General features: G+C 41.3%; 2 protein-coding genes across 2 annotated transcripts in view; one reads left to right on the plus strand and one right to left on the minus strand.

Moving 5' to 3' along the window:
* Window positions 1–696: 696 nt before the first annotated feature.
* The window catches only part of DCUN1D1 (defective in cullin neddylation 1 domain containing 1), a 28,852-nt gene continuing 14,828 nt past the window's right edge, over window positions 697–14,720 (plus strand). Inside the window, exons 1-2 of the mRNA XM_061193369.1 lie at window positions 697–890; window positions 12,952–13,168. Of these exons, the coding sequence (XP_061049352.1) occupies window positions 888–890; window positions 12,952–13,168 (220 nt within the window). The 5' untranslated portion in view covers window positions 697–887. The remainder of the gene's footprint in view (window positions 891–12,951; window positions 13,169–14,720) is intronic.
* Window positions 8,675–8,905, minus strand: LOC133093493 (adropin-like). The gene has a single exon (XM_061193367.1). It carries the CDS (start codon window positions 8,903–8,905, stop codon window positions 8,675–8,677), a length of 231 nt encoding a protein of 76 aa, XP_061049350.1.

Genomic DNA, 14,720 nt, shown 5'->3' on the forward strand with positions numbered 1-14,720 from the left:
GACACAGGTCTGGGAAGAGTCTGGGCCATTCCAAAGGGCATTCCGGCTCCCACATGGCTAGACTAAGGTCTCCTCTGGCATGTTCACGGGGGGGGGACCCGATGCAGTCCAGACACTGGACTGGGAGAAGAAAACACTTGGGGGTGGAGGTGTTTTTACTGTTTTCTTCCTTTTTTTTTTTTTTTTTTTTTGGATACTTATGGGGAGGGGTGGTTTGGGACGGATCTAGCGCCTCAGTCCTAGCCCTTCCAGTCGCCCCCGGCTGCATAAGTTATCGGCCACAGCTCTTCCCCTCCTCGAGACGGTGTAGGCACGGCCCTGGCCATCGGACGGCGGAAGGAGCGCGTAGGAAGCGGAGGTGGTGTCCCCCGGCCCCCCCCCCCACCCCCCGCCCCCGGGCGCCGGCCGGGAGGCCCCTCTCGGTGCCCCGCGCCAGCCCCCCCGCGTGCGTCCCGCCCCCCCTGCCCCCCCCCCTGCGCCCCCCGCCCGGGGGGCCCCCCCCTCCGCCCCCCCCCCTCCTCCCCTCCCTCCCCCTCCCAACTCTCCTCCCCCCCCCCCCCCCCCCCCCACCCCCCCCCCCCCCCCCCCCACCCCCCCCCCCCCCCCCCCCCCCCCCCCGACCCACCCCCCCCCCCCCCCCCCCCCCCCCCCCCCCCCCCCACCCCCCCCCCGGGGGGACCCTCGCGCCCAGGGAAGCCCCGCGCGGGGCGCGCCCCAGTCCCTCCGCCTCCCGGAGGCCCGGGGCTGCCTCTTCGGGCCGCGCTGGGGCCGCCCCGCACTGCGCATGAGCGTGAGCCCGGCGAGCCCGTGAGAGGAGCCGCCGCCGCCGCCGCCGTCCATTCGCTGCGGAGCCGGAGGAGGAGGGGAGAGGCCTGGAGGACACCAACATGGTGAGGCACTGCGGCCGCCCGCCCCGCCGGCTGGGGGCCGGCGCAGCCGCGCACCCCCGCCCCGGCCGCCCTCCGCCCCGCGGCGACCCTGCCGCCCCGAGCTTCGGCCCGCGGCCTCCGTCCAGCTCCCCGGCGGGGCTCTCCTCCCCGCCTCTCCCTTCCTCCTTCGCCCCTTCCCGCCCGGGCGCCGCTGCTACGCGAGAGCCGAGGAGGCGGAGCGGAGCCGGGCCTAGTCGGGAGCCCCGGGTAGTTTGGGGCGCGGGCAGCGACCCCGGGTGCCCCTTGCTGGGCCCGGCGCGGCTAGGGGAGGCGTTGGGGCGGGGGGAGGGGATGGGGCAACGGCCCTGTCTCTGCCCGGCCCCCACGCCGGCTCCATTGTGTCTGGCCGGGGACCGGGGTCCGGGGTTCCGGGTGAGGAGCCTCCCCCCGCCCGGAGCCGGGGCTTCCCCCTCCGCTCCGCCGGGGAGAAGGAAAGACTTTCCCGGCTCTCCCCTCCCTCCTCCGCTCCGGCTCCAACACCCCTCAAGTCTCCAGGCAGTTTTGCTTGGGGCGGGGTAACAGCCCTGTTCCTTTCTCCATCACCTCTCGATGCGCCCCGTAGTCCTGGAAAATGGGAGTTTCACTGGCCAGTTGGTGGAGGTTATATTTACCTCTCTACTGAGAACATGGGAGACCGCTGAGCTTGGGGGACGTGGGGGGAGGGGGGAGTACGGAAGTGCAACCTGTTCTCATTTCATAAAATTAGGAGAAACAGACTTGCTACCTTTTGGGCACATGTTTTATTTCCTTGGGGTGGGAGGAGTAATTGCTTTATTATGTCAGTTAAAAACCATTCGTGATGTTTAAAAAACAGTTTGTCAAGTTAGTCCCCTCTCCCTTTTTTGTTTGGAAAATGTCTCACAAGCTTGAAGACGTGGTATTCAAGTTATCTGTTTACATTTTGGTAATTATGTACCTGATTCTTGGACTTTCTGTTTTTCAGAAGCTATGTTTAGTATTATAATCTGAGCATGAGTTGAATTCCATGCAGGTTACTGTATGAATAGACAGTAAAAATGATGTTCTTGTCCTTTTGCTCATGGGGAACATAAAGGCCTTTCTGAGGAGGGTGTATGTGTGTGTCTGTTAAGGGAATGCCCCGGTGTCTTGTTTTTAGCTGGTCTTATTTCTGCTGAATGACACTTACCTAGTCTCAGCCTCCAACTTGGCAGAATTTTGGTGTCGCGCGTACGGTTATGTGGTTTAGTTTGCCATATACTCAAGAACTTAGGTTCTGTGGTAAGTTCCATGAAAGTTTACCATTTGTATTTGTAAGAAAACTTTGCCATAAAGTACAGGTGAATGTTTAGATTGATGTTACAATGTTTAAAGATCCACCAGGGCGGCTAAACAGTTTCCAATTTCTTAAGCATTTTGACGGTCATAGACATTACTCCTGAAGTTTCCAGACTCTTGGCTTGTAAGAGTATGCTTGAAGTAATGAAATGTAATTCCCCGGTAAACACTCTGTGAGAGCACTGAAATGTGTTCTGCTCATAATAGTCTCCAATCAGCACCATCCTCTGGAATCCAAAGTGTTGATAATGCTCATTACTTGTTACGAATTCAGGAGTCATGTGGTTCATATGAGAGTTCAGCTTGTATTGGAGCTTGTAAGCTTCTATCCTTTTACTACTATTAAATTAGCTAGTTTTGGAACTTAGCCATAACTATTTAATTACACTACTAATGACAAGATATCACTAATTTAAAACACTTTTTGTGGCTGAACTCAGATCATGTCACTAGAATTGTCTTGGTATGCTCTTGTTAGTTTGGAAACTAAATCACCATGGGCCCTAATAGAAGTTAGGCCATAAGAATTTTCTAGTTAAGTTTTTCATTGTAAATTTATTTTACTTATAATTATTTCTTGATACAATTTTGGGGCTAATGTTTTTCGGTGTGTGTAATGCAGCCCATTTCTAGAGCACATGTTATATTGTCAATTCTGGGGCAAATTTAAATGACAGGATATCTGAATATGTTGTGTAAGAAAAAAAAATTGTTCGTTTAACCTACCTGACACCCACGTAGAAAGGCCAAAAATAGCTCCAAAACTAGACAATATTCTGTTACCCCTGAAAATCTTTTAAAAAAGTGTTTGATTTCTGGCTTGTTTTCTCATTTGTAAGAGGACAGGATTTGATGATTTCCAGAGTTACATTCAGCTAAAAATTTTGATTTTAATTATTTTTCTTAGATGTGTGAGAAGTTTGTAGACTGTGTAACCTACTAGATTTTTATAGACTCACAGCACCGTAGAATTTTTAGACCTGAAATGGCTTCAGAGATCATCTAATTTACTCCTCTTCCCTTTTACAGAAGGAGAAATTGAAGATCAAGGAGGTTTTGAGGTTCAAGTTTGCAAAATTGTTAGTTGCAGAACTGAAACTAACTTTTCCTGGTTTTACTATTTCCCCCGGTATTTGTGGTACATGTAATCTTTTAACTCACATGAAATCTAAAGAAATGGTTGAAAATTGGATTTGAAATTAATTTACTCATTTAAACAGAGGGAAACCCAAGTGTTATTAATGAAAATGTTAAATAATAAAATTCAAATTAATGATTAATGGTGTTAATTTACTATGTTTTTAATGGTTTTTTTAAAAAAAATGTGTGGACTTTGAAATTTAAGATTATATTTTCAACAAATATCAGAGTTTGTAAGTCCAGATTAATGTAGGCCTGTTGAAGGTTGTCTCTGTAGAACTCGTTTCACATTGTTTTGCATATACATAAGTAAATTAAGGGAGGGCCTTAATTAATTTTAATAATTATTTCTTAAATGCCTACCATGTGCCAGGCACTGTTCTAGGCACTGAGGATATGGATATACACACATGTATTTTTATATAAATATATATATATTTCCCCCCCGCCCCAACTGAAAAAATAAAAATCCCTGCCCTGGTGAGGGTTACATTTTAGTAGGGAGAGACAAATAATAAACATAGCGTATATTTTTCTTCCTTACTGTGTTAGACGGTGTTAAGGGCTATGGGAGAAAAGCAGTGTTAGGGAGGAGAATTGGGAGTGTTGGGGCACAGTGGATTTGGGGTTGCAAAATGGTGTTTGCACCACTGATGAAGTGGGTTTTGAGCTGACTAGGAGATGAAGGAGTAAGCCATGCACAAATGTGGTCAGAGACAGTTTGAGGAGCACTGGGTCCAGTATGGCTGGGGTAATGTTGGCGGGGGGAGAGGGGCATGTTGGGCGTTGGAGCAGATGAGGTCTGAGTAGTAAGGAGTGGAGATGGGCATGGGTGGCTATTGTAAGGATATTGTGTTTTTACTCCAAGAGAAATGGGAAGCCAGTGAAGGATTCTGAGTAGTATGATAGACCTTGTTTCTACTCTCTCATAGTGTCCTATTAAAATTATAGTATACATAATTATCTTCTAAGCAGTTTTTAAAGACAACTTATGCAGTTTCTGTTTGCAGAGTTTTGAATTCTGATTAAGGTGACTGTCCAATATTCAATAAAAACTAGTTGAACATCAAGTTTACCTAGCCATGCTCGTTAATAAAAACAACACAACATGATCTCTTTTGTAGATTGCTTTTGAGTATGTTCTTGTAGTTTGCATGTTGTTTAATGACTGTATGCAAAAAACTGGGCCTTTGGGAAGGAAGAAGGACCTTAATCTTTACTGAGAACATACGTCTGCTAGTCAGACAATTCACAACTCTTATTTTATCTCCACTCCAGTTTGTGAGATAGGTATTGCTACCTTCTTTTAACATACCTGAAAAAGGAGATTTAGTGTTTCTGAAGAGATGGCCAAGGTAAAGAGCTAGTATACAACAGAGCAGGGATTAGAAGCCTGGTCTCTGGTGCCACAGTTTATTTACTTCTCTTCTTTTTTTTTTTAAAAAAACCCAGCAAGCACCCCTTCCGTATAGGTGTGGAATTTTTGATTGGTTTCACTCTGGTTTCTTCCTTATATTGAATAGTGACCTAGTTGTTTGCATATCAAATCAGATGATCTGATGTAAACATTTAAGTAATTGAAAAATTAGAACTCTTTTGGTACATATGGTAAAAAAAAAAGTTGAAAGTAAAATTAACTTGTGGTTTTTTTGTTTTGTTTTTTAAGTTTTAAAAGAGCTGAGCTCATTTGAGTCAAGTGGCTCTTTTGATTTTGGCTTCGTAGGTTGGGTCAAGCATAATGAAAATCTGTGAGAAAGCCCCTTTTAAATTTGAGTGTGTTGTTGTTCAAGTTGTGATAGTATTAGCCATGACATTTGATGAAGAGAGATAGTTCCAAATAGGATTCAGTTGCTTTGTGGACACAAACAAGCTCTTGAATAACCTGCTGACTATCTAGTTTACCTAGTCACTTTAGGTGTATACCCACCACCTAAGAAAAAGCAAAAGCAGAAGGGGAAAATGTCACTGAAATGTCTTTCATCACTTTGTTGAATCCATTTTATATGATTAGTACATAATCATTTAGAGTGATTCGGCTGCTTATTTGCATTGTAAAATTTTGAGAGAGATTTACTTTTCAACAGTTCTTTGCTGAAGAATTCTATTGCATTATACTTTCGAATCCCTCAACACTGAATAGTGTTCAGCAACAGAGATTAAGTTGAAGTACGTGGCCCATTCCTTTGTTATATTAGGATATTTTTGTTTCAGTAAACATTTAAAGCACTTACTTATTATTCATAGGATTTTACTATTTCTAGATTTAGGACTTGAGTAGATACTAAATCTTAGAATTAGGAAATTTCATTTTTTGAGGATCATTTATTCTCTTTATGAAACAAATATCCATGACTGTAGAATGCTAGTCATTATTATAAGTTCTTTAACTGTGGAACTTTAAAAATCTCATTTAATTCTTTTTTGTTGTTGTTTTGTTTTCACCTCAGTAATCTTTTTGTTAATTCAAGATTTCTTTAGAAAAGATGTTTATGGAGAGGAGGAGCAAATTTAAATTAGCTACCTTGACTACTTGTTAAATGTTCAAGCAGTAAGTTTGGGAGAATCAGTTGAAAGACGATGGCTAACACAAGTATTTTAAGGAGGTTATTTCTATCCCATTATCAAAGATAATCAGGAATTAGCAAAAATAACTTTTTAATAGTCAAAACAGTCTTCTGTAAACCAGCATCAAAACATTTATTCCATTTACAGTGGTAGTCATCTTTTGAAAAATAATTCTGAGGATGGGGAGGAGAAAATCCTTTAAATTTTCATTAATGGAATTTTTTTTTAAAACTTTGAGGAAAATTATTTAAAAGCCTACAAAACCAGTTTGAATCTTACAGATATACTTCTGAAATATTTTTTCAGGTGAATTGCCATTATATCAATATAAAACATAATTGGGTGCAATGATTACACAGTATAGTATATTATTCCACTTTTGACTTAGAAATAATGCAGCTCCTTTCAAAGAAGAGTTCATTGTAACTGTCATTCAAAGCGCAGGAAGTTTAGGGATGAATGATAAGACCCACAGGCCTAGCATGAGTAACTATTCTAAACTGCAGATTATAATTTACATGAATACTGAGGGTTTGGGGTTTTGTTTTTGTTTTGCTTAATATTTGAAATTGTATACATTTGCTTATATTATCTGGCTATAACCTGTACATGTTTTTTTTTTCCCCCTCTGGGTTTCAAGCCTTCTCATTGGAAAAGGAAACCCTGACTTTCAGTGCCCCTAATTTTCCACCTCTGTATAGTTAAAGCTATAGATTTTGGCCATCTTTTTAAAAATAGACTATGACAGGACTATAAGCACATTTTTTCTTCCTGATGAATTACTTGTCTTAAAAATAACCAATCCACCTCTTCTCCCCTCCCCCCTTCCCAAAAAACCCTGAAAGGAAGTTCTATCCTTAAATTAGTCTTTTAGTTAGTAAGGGAATGCTTAATGTGCAATTTTTAGTCAGAATGCAAATTGTTTACATTTGAAAGGGAAAAAGGTCAGTTGATTACTTATTTAACTTTTCCATAAAAATAGGTGAAGAAATATTGTTCACAATTCCCCTCTCTCCCCAGTGCACACAATAATTACTCAGTGGTTGCATTTTTGCCCTTTTTGTTTTCTTTCTTACTTGACAACAATGTAGAAGAAATGGAAAACTGCATGCCTTGAAGCCAGGCACCAGGGTTTCATTTCTGGCTCTGCTACTTTTTGGATAAGTCTGTTTAGATAAAACGAGCTCTGAGGCTTGGTCTCCTCATTGGTAAAACAGAATCAGTGATAACCACCTTGCAGAATTGTTAATAATTAAATACCTAACACAGAGTTGGCACACAGTAGGAGCTCAAATAAACGTTAGCTGCCAGTGTTCTGATTATGGTGGTGGTTATTCTTTCTTCTTATTTACATAAAATTACTTTTTTCTCTGGAGTATATTCTTTGTGGACTTGTAAGGAGTCCTTACTATGTGCTAGTTACAGTTCTAAGAGTTTAACTTGAATTAGTTCAGGTAACCTTCACACCCGATTTACAAATGAAGAAATTGAAGCACACAGAGATTAAGTAATTTTCCCGAAGTCACACAGCAATTAGGAGGCACAGGTGGAATTAAAATCCTGCCAGTTTGATATGAGAGTCTGCACTCTTCACCTCTCTGCTGCAGGTGGAAGGGAAGAGAATTTCTAGCTACTCTTACCTAGATTCTTAGCCTGGCTTTCTGGTACAACTTTACCTCTAGGTGAAAGTCTTCTCTAGGAGTAGGTAGTCTGGTTAGTTGAATTGATTTTTCTTGTACTTTTGACTTCAGACCTATAATCTGTGAGAAGGCCTTTTATAGATGAGTGGTTTGGGATATTGGTAACATTTGGCTATATCTGCTGAATACTATGTATCATATGTGGAAAGTATGATTTTCTGGACTTAAACCAGCTCTTCTAAATTTCAGATGAAGTTAAACTGTTAATCATATGGTAAACACATGAGAACAACATACAGAGCTTTTAATGAAAATTATGGGTGATCATTACAGTGTTTGATTTTTTAAACATTGTCTTTTGTGAGCTAGATTCATCAAATCCTGAGATAACTAGAATTGAGTTAGGAAATTAATTCCTTTAAAAATATAAAGGCCTTGGTGTCTTTTTTTCTGGAGTTTAGACTGAATTTGACACTTAAGGGTGAGAGATTGAAACTGAAGGGTGAGATTCTATTCAGAGTAATAGAAATAATGAATCTTAATTTTTTGCTTTTAAAAATGTTACCTGTTAAAATTATTTTTATTTTAAAATTATTAGAACTTAGTTAACTAGAAAATAATTTTCCATGTTTATTGTTTTTCTTGATGGAAATACTTACAAGAGGAATTTTATAACTTTATGAGCTTTTTTTTTTTTTAAGCCATAGTTCCATTTATTATCTAGCAAACAGTAGGAGGACCAGAGGAGGGGCCCAGCCTCGACACCCTCCCATTATTGCCATGGATTGCTTCCCCAACCTCGAGGGCCTAGAGGCGCTTGGCCTAGGGGGCGGGTGGACCCGGCCCCGACCGCTGGAATGGAGCAGAGTCCAGATGGCCCTGGCCCTAGCACCAACTCATGAACCCCGACCCCAGGCCTGTCTACTGAGGGCCAGCAGAGCCCCTCTTGGAGCCAGGCTGACCAGACTCTGGGCTGCTGGGTCCAGATCCAGACAGGCTGGACTCTGAGTTCTGGACCCCAGTCTGGCTGGACCCTGGGATCCCGATTCCAGGTTCCAAGTGGGGTGGACTTAAGTCCCAGACTCCGGGCTAGGCCTGGGGCCTTCAGGGCTGCAGCAGGTAGCTGCCTTCATGGCTGAGCTTCTGGGCCGGGGGCGCCTTCTCGGGACAGGGGCCAGGGCTGGAGTTGGGACTAGATTTGGAGAGGGAGTCGATGTTGGCAGAGCGGGAGTGGCAGGCCCAGCAGAGAATGACCCAGAGCAGCAGCAGCAAGAAGCCTAGGAGGCCGTTGCAGATGATGGCAGTGAGGGCCCCCTGGGAGATGGCTGCCCCCATGCCATGATGGGCAGCACCCTCAGACAAGCACAGACTGAGAAGCTGCCTCGATGGCAAGGCCCATGCTGAGGCGGGACTCTGGTATAGCCGGCCTTCCAAGGAGGCTGTCTTGTCCACACACTCAGTGATTCCCGGGCAGTGAAGATGTTCACCTGCAGTTCTGAACCTGAGTTGAGCCCGGTGTGTGTCCGTGGGAGGGTCCCGGGCAGCGGGATGCTGGGCGCCGACTGCTGCTCGGGAGCCTGCGGGTGGGGGGCGGGGCAGTGGGAGGCGGGCAGGGGTGACGTCCCTTCCCCCAGCCCTCCCCGTCGTCCGCTGGCCGCTCCCCGAGGCGCAGCATTATTTTTTTATTATAGAGTTTTTCTGTATCCCTATTCTTCTATCACAATAGACTTTGTAAGTTCAGTGGTCATACACTTGACTATATGATACTTGGCTACATCCGAAGTATTTGATTTTTTTTTCACCAGATAAACTGTTATTTTAAATGTAATTCTTAAATTTCTTGAGTGGAAAAAAATTGCAAACATGCTAGATTTAAGTATTAAACAATGTATATTGATAACCAGATTTTCTTTTATTTTGGAAAGATGAGTAAGTAGGTGCTTTTTACTGTTTAGATTATAGTAATAATAGTATTTCTAACTTTGGTAATCTTTGATGCAGTTATTAGCTTTCTATTACAAGAGACAGCATTTCTTTATCTCCCTCCCCCTCTTTCCTCCCTTCTTCCTTTCTCCTTCCCCCCCTTTTTGCTAGAATTATAATCAGGGTATATTCTGTATTTTATACATTTTACATACTTAACCAATATTGAATTTCCTTGAAAATTTGATAATCTCCAGATAGTTTTCATATTTGAGTCCTGAAGATTGTATTGCCTAATCTTATTTAATGACCACTCTAGTTTGTTCCTTTTAAATAAGTCTTAAATAGTATGTACTACATTTGAGTGCTGAATCATTGTAGTTGTCATATGTTTTTGCTCTTGGGAAGATACCCACTGGCTTTGTAGTGGAAACAAAGACAACCCATCTGTTATTTCTTCCACGTCAGTTTTCTATCCACTTTCTCGTCCCCTATAAAATAATTCTTTGCTGGCTAGATATCCTTTTTCTCTTCCTTAAGTTGATAGAAATTTAAACCTTTGAGCTGTACTCAGAAAATCAGAACACCTTGCCTGGTGCCCTCTTGTGGCCTGGGAAAAGGGGTTGGGAGTGTTGTAGCTCTCCTAAATAGGCTTGAGAAAAGGGCAGGTCTGTGTAGCCCACTCCAACTTTCCTCTAGGACAGCCTTTGGGACTACAGAATTGAGTACATCCTCCGTAGTAGGAGAGCAAGTGTTAAGATTTATTCTAGGCACAGAGAGCTGACAGAGAAATGGTCACAGTACATTTTAAGTACAAGAAAGGGGAGGGTACTTATCGGACTTTGCAGAAATGGAATTGCTTATTACTACTTGGCCTAGCAGGAACTCATACTATCAGTTCTCTGCGAGGTATCACTCATTAGCCTCTGTGGTGTTGGAAATGGGTAGCTGCAACCCTTTTTCTTAAAATATATTGATATTGCCCCATGTACTGGAAATTTAAACCAGTTAAAATAGTTTCTATTTGCGTATACATAGACATTATTGATTACATATACTTTTATTTCAAATAAGATATGAAATGGAGTTAAAGAATTCACTTACATAATTTTGGTATTAGTTTTTATGGATAAGACTGGTTTTTAACTTGGTCCCCCCAATTTTCTAATATCTTGCTTTCCAACAGGAAGTCATTAGTAGAGTGAACAACTCTTTTAGGCTTGCAGAAGTGACTTAAGCTGTGTTTTTCCTCCCTCTCTTCAACAAAACTGATTCAAGCTTCACGGGAGAACACTGGATTTAATACTGTATGATAAAACCCCCAATAATCCTGATTGTTTTGCTGCCTTAACTTTTAGGAGAATGGAAAAAGGTTATACAGAGAAGTTATGTCAGGTTTAATTATAATTTCCAGGTTGTGGCCTGTAGTTGTTATACTTCTAGGTTAATCTCCAGTACTTTGTACAGCATTATACAGTGGTCAGTGATGATCATAGTGACCCTTAGGTACTTCCCTGTTCTTCAAAGGATTAAAACATATGTCAGTATACTGTATCTCTTAGATACTGTATCTCTTATGTATACTATATCTCTTAGAAAGGTATACTAATTTTAAAAATAGCTCTCAGTAAAAAAAAGTTGAAATCAAAGTGGTTTCCTTTCAATTAAACAGTATATTAAAATAAGACAGGTATCTTCCTTGGCATTTGATTTCATTGTGGGTTTGTTGCAATTGAATAACATCTTGAGGAGATACTTTTCAAGAGGGAAGATTCCTAGACATTTGAGAGATGTGTCCCATAATAAGATATGAGTTATCGAGAAGTGGTAGAGTTATCTGTGAAATCCAGAAGTGGTAGAGTTATTTGTGAAGTAACGGGAAGTTAGTGAATTTATAGTTTCTCAATTTTAATGGAGAACAGAGATTGAGATTTTAATCTGTAATCCTAAGCAATAACATATTTACAGAGAGAGAAGAGTATGGCTGACAGATTAGACTCCAGGGTATAAAAGATAGGGTTGGTTTTCATATTTGATTTTGCATAGTCTTATTTTTACTCTGTGGTAGGTAGAAATATTTATATCTTTGGTAGCCTTCTTCCTGAAAACCTAAAAAGGTTTATAAATATGTACAGCAAGCAGTGTGATTTATGGAAAGATTACTTAAGACCCAGATTCATGAGAGCTTTCTGTTCTTGTCCCATTTCTACTAATAATAACCTGGGTGATTTTTTTAACAAATTCCTTAACCTTTGGGGTCTGTTCTCTCATCTGTACAATCAGGTGGTTGAGGTTTGTGATGTCAGTTTGGGCCAGATCAAAAATGCTGGGGTTTTCAGATGTGTTGCTTAAACCACAGAACACTGTATCTATTAATGTGTGCCCTCCTCACATGCTTTTTTCCCCTTCATTTGCAATAATAGCTCAGGAAGAACCCAAGTATTTTGCTGAGAGATGGTATTAGGACTTGCGAGAGGGAAGAGTAATACTGGGGAGACTGAAATTGCACAGGAGACCAGCTTGGGTGAGAGGAGAAAAAGAACATGGCGCTTGATACTGGGAGAGAGTGGAGGGCCTAATTGCCTTGCTTCATTTTGCTTAGGGCTTAGGTCAGATGAGAAATGAATATGTGTCGACACAAGGCCAGTGAGAGAAGGTTATTACAGTAGGGAGGCTGGTTAGAGAGAACGTCTGCTAGGTTCAGGCTAAGGGAAAGAGGTGATTCTTTCAGGGTAAAAAAGAGAGAATTCTGTTAAAAATTACCTTTGTTGGAAGGATGTGGGGTACTTGTTCATATTTCAGTGCTTCTGATTTGACTGAAAATATGAGGAAATTCTATGGATAATTATCTTGGTTCCTGGACATGCGAGGAGAAATGCAGAGTTCTCACATTCTATTGCTTTCTCATATTGGTAAAAATAGCAAGAAAACAAGGGGGTAGGGTGGGGGTGAGGTTGGGGAGAATTGCACCCCATATCCTTTATAATGGGTTTTAGGACTGCAACAAATACCTGTTAATCTCATTGTTCCTCAGGGTCACTTGACTGTTCTGACTGGCTAAATAATGTCACCATTAGTGACATTAGTGGTGGTCTTCCTCACCACTCCTTAAGCATCCCTTAGAGCTTTGTTGCTTGGTTAAGGTTTTGAGAATAGCTCTCCTTCCCTTTGAGAGCCTTTGTACTTGCTCACAGGACCCAATTTTAGGAGAAATGCAGGGTGGGTGAACTTCTCTTGCCTCTGTCCTAGTTTCTTTCCCAAAATGATACCAATTTTGTGTTTTAGATTTTTTAAAAATTTGTCTTTCTGATTAATAGATCAAAAATAAGTCTTGAGCTAAACGCTTTAATATTTTATGAGGAGAAAGTACTGCTAAAAGTGATTTAGTCAGCAGTATAGAAATACTTAGTCTTTTGTGATGTTACACAGAGTTTCAGTTTATTTTCTGGTTTCAATAGAACAAGTTGAAATCATCGCAGAAGGATAAAGTTCGTCAGTTTATGATCTTCACACAATCTAGTGAAAAAACAGCAGTAAGTTGTCTGTCTCAAAATGACTGGAAGTTAGATGTTGCAACAGACAATTTTTTCCAAAATCCTGAACTTTATATACGAGAGAGTGTAAAAGGATCATTGGACAGGAAGAAGTTAGAACAACTATACAATAGATACAAAGGTGAGTGTTTGCTTGTGACTTTAAATTTTTTTTTTTTTAATTTATTTATTATTTATTTATTATTTATTTTTGGCTGTGTTGGGTCTTCGTTTCTGCGCGAGGGCTTTCTCTAGTTGCGGCAAGCAGGGGCCACTCTTCATCGCGGTACGCGGGCCTCTCACTATCGCGGCCTCTCTTGTTGCGGAGCACAGGCTCCAGACGCGCAGGCTCAGTAATTGTGGCTCACGGGCCTAGTTGCTCCACGGCATGTGGGATCTTCCCAGACCAGGACTCGAACCCATGTCCCCTGCATTGGCAGGCAGATTCGCAACCACTGCGCCACCAGGGAAGCCCCACTTTAAATATTTTGAACGAGGTTTTGCAAATTTACATGCTTCTTGTGAGAAATCAAATGATACAGAGACCATTAATTGGGTGGATACAGAGCTCTTTAGATCTTAGAATTACTTTAAGAAATCTGAAAAATTATTTTCCTCTTTTCACTAAAATTTCTTCTTAGTGTCTTTATTTCCTCCCCCTTTATCCGCACCCCCCCCGCCCCCCCCCCCCCCCCCCCCCCGCTTTCCTCCTTTGTGATCCAATTTGAGAATGGGGGCTGGGGGACAAGGTTTTTTCCCTCATTTTCTTATAAAACTCAGCTGAGCGGATTTTAAGAAAACCTGCCTAATAATTTTAATAACCTTTAAATAATTATAAAGTAATATACACTTAAAAAGTTAATACAGAATAGATTGAATAAAGAAAAAGTTAATAGTTTCTACATCTTTTGCTTATTTATTCTCCTGAGGGAACCAATATTTAATAGCCTGGTGTCCAACTTTCTGTGTCTTTTATGTTTATGCAGAAATATATATGCAGAGTTATTTCAAAATTTTTCCAAAAGTGGGATTATATTTTATGCATAGCTCATGCCCCAAAAATCAAAGGATGTGCAAATTTTTTATTCCTAGAGATGTTAGCAAATCACATTTGACAACAGTGTATGAGTGCCTCTTTCTTCTTGTATTTGTATTTAAATGTTTGCTGTCTGAAAAGTAAATATTGATAGTTGGAGGTTTTCTTCTTTAATTTGAGCAACAGGTGTTTGTATTGTGATTAAAATTGAATTGCAGAGTTTATGTTTTTTTCGATATTCTTTAAGAAGTGATTTCTGTAGTGAAATGAACTTTAAGAAAAAAAGAATTTCTGTGTATAATACTGTGTAGAATGCCTCTGTAAAATGTGGCTATGTTCAGTAAAAATCCTTCATCCCTATATAGGAATGTCTGATTTTCTGAATGTGTGTTAAGTATGGAACTTTTTCATATGAATAAATGAGACTTAAAAATCAGGTGCCTATCTGGATATATATCTTGCTGTTAATTGTAAGAATGCTGTTTCAGGGGCAAAGTGGCTTTAAATATTACAGGGGGAAAATATCTCAGAGCAATATTGCTTCATACTTTTGGTCTATTGTGATCATTTAAAAAAATGGAATATAAAGCAATACCTTTCTCAGTTTCAGGAGTAGCACAGTAAAGTATGGCACTGATTTCATGTTGCATTGTTGTTT

The sequence above is a fragment of the Eubalaena glacialis genome, chromosome 6 (assembly GCF_028564815.1).
Source record: "Eubalaena glacialis isolate mEubGla1 chromosome 6, mEubGla1.1.hap2.+ XY, whole genome shotgun sequence".
In the NCBI taxonomy this organism is placed as follows: Eukaryota; Metazoa; Chordata; class Mammalia; order Artiodactyla; family Balaenidae; genus Eubalaena; species Eubalaena glacialis.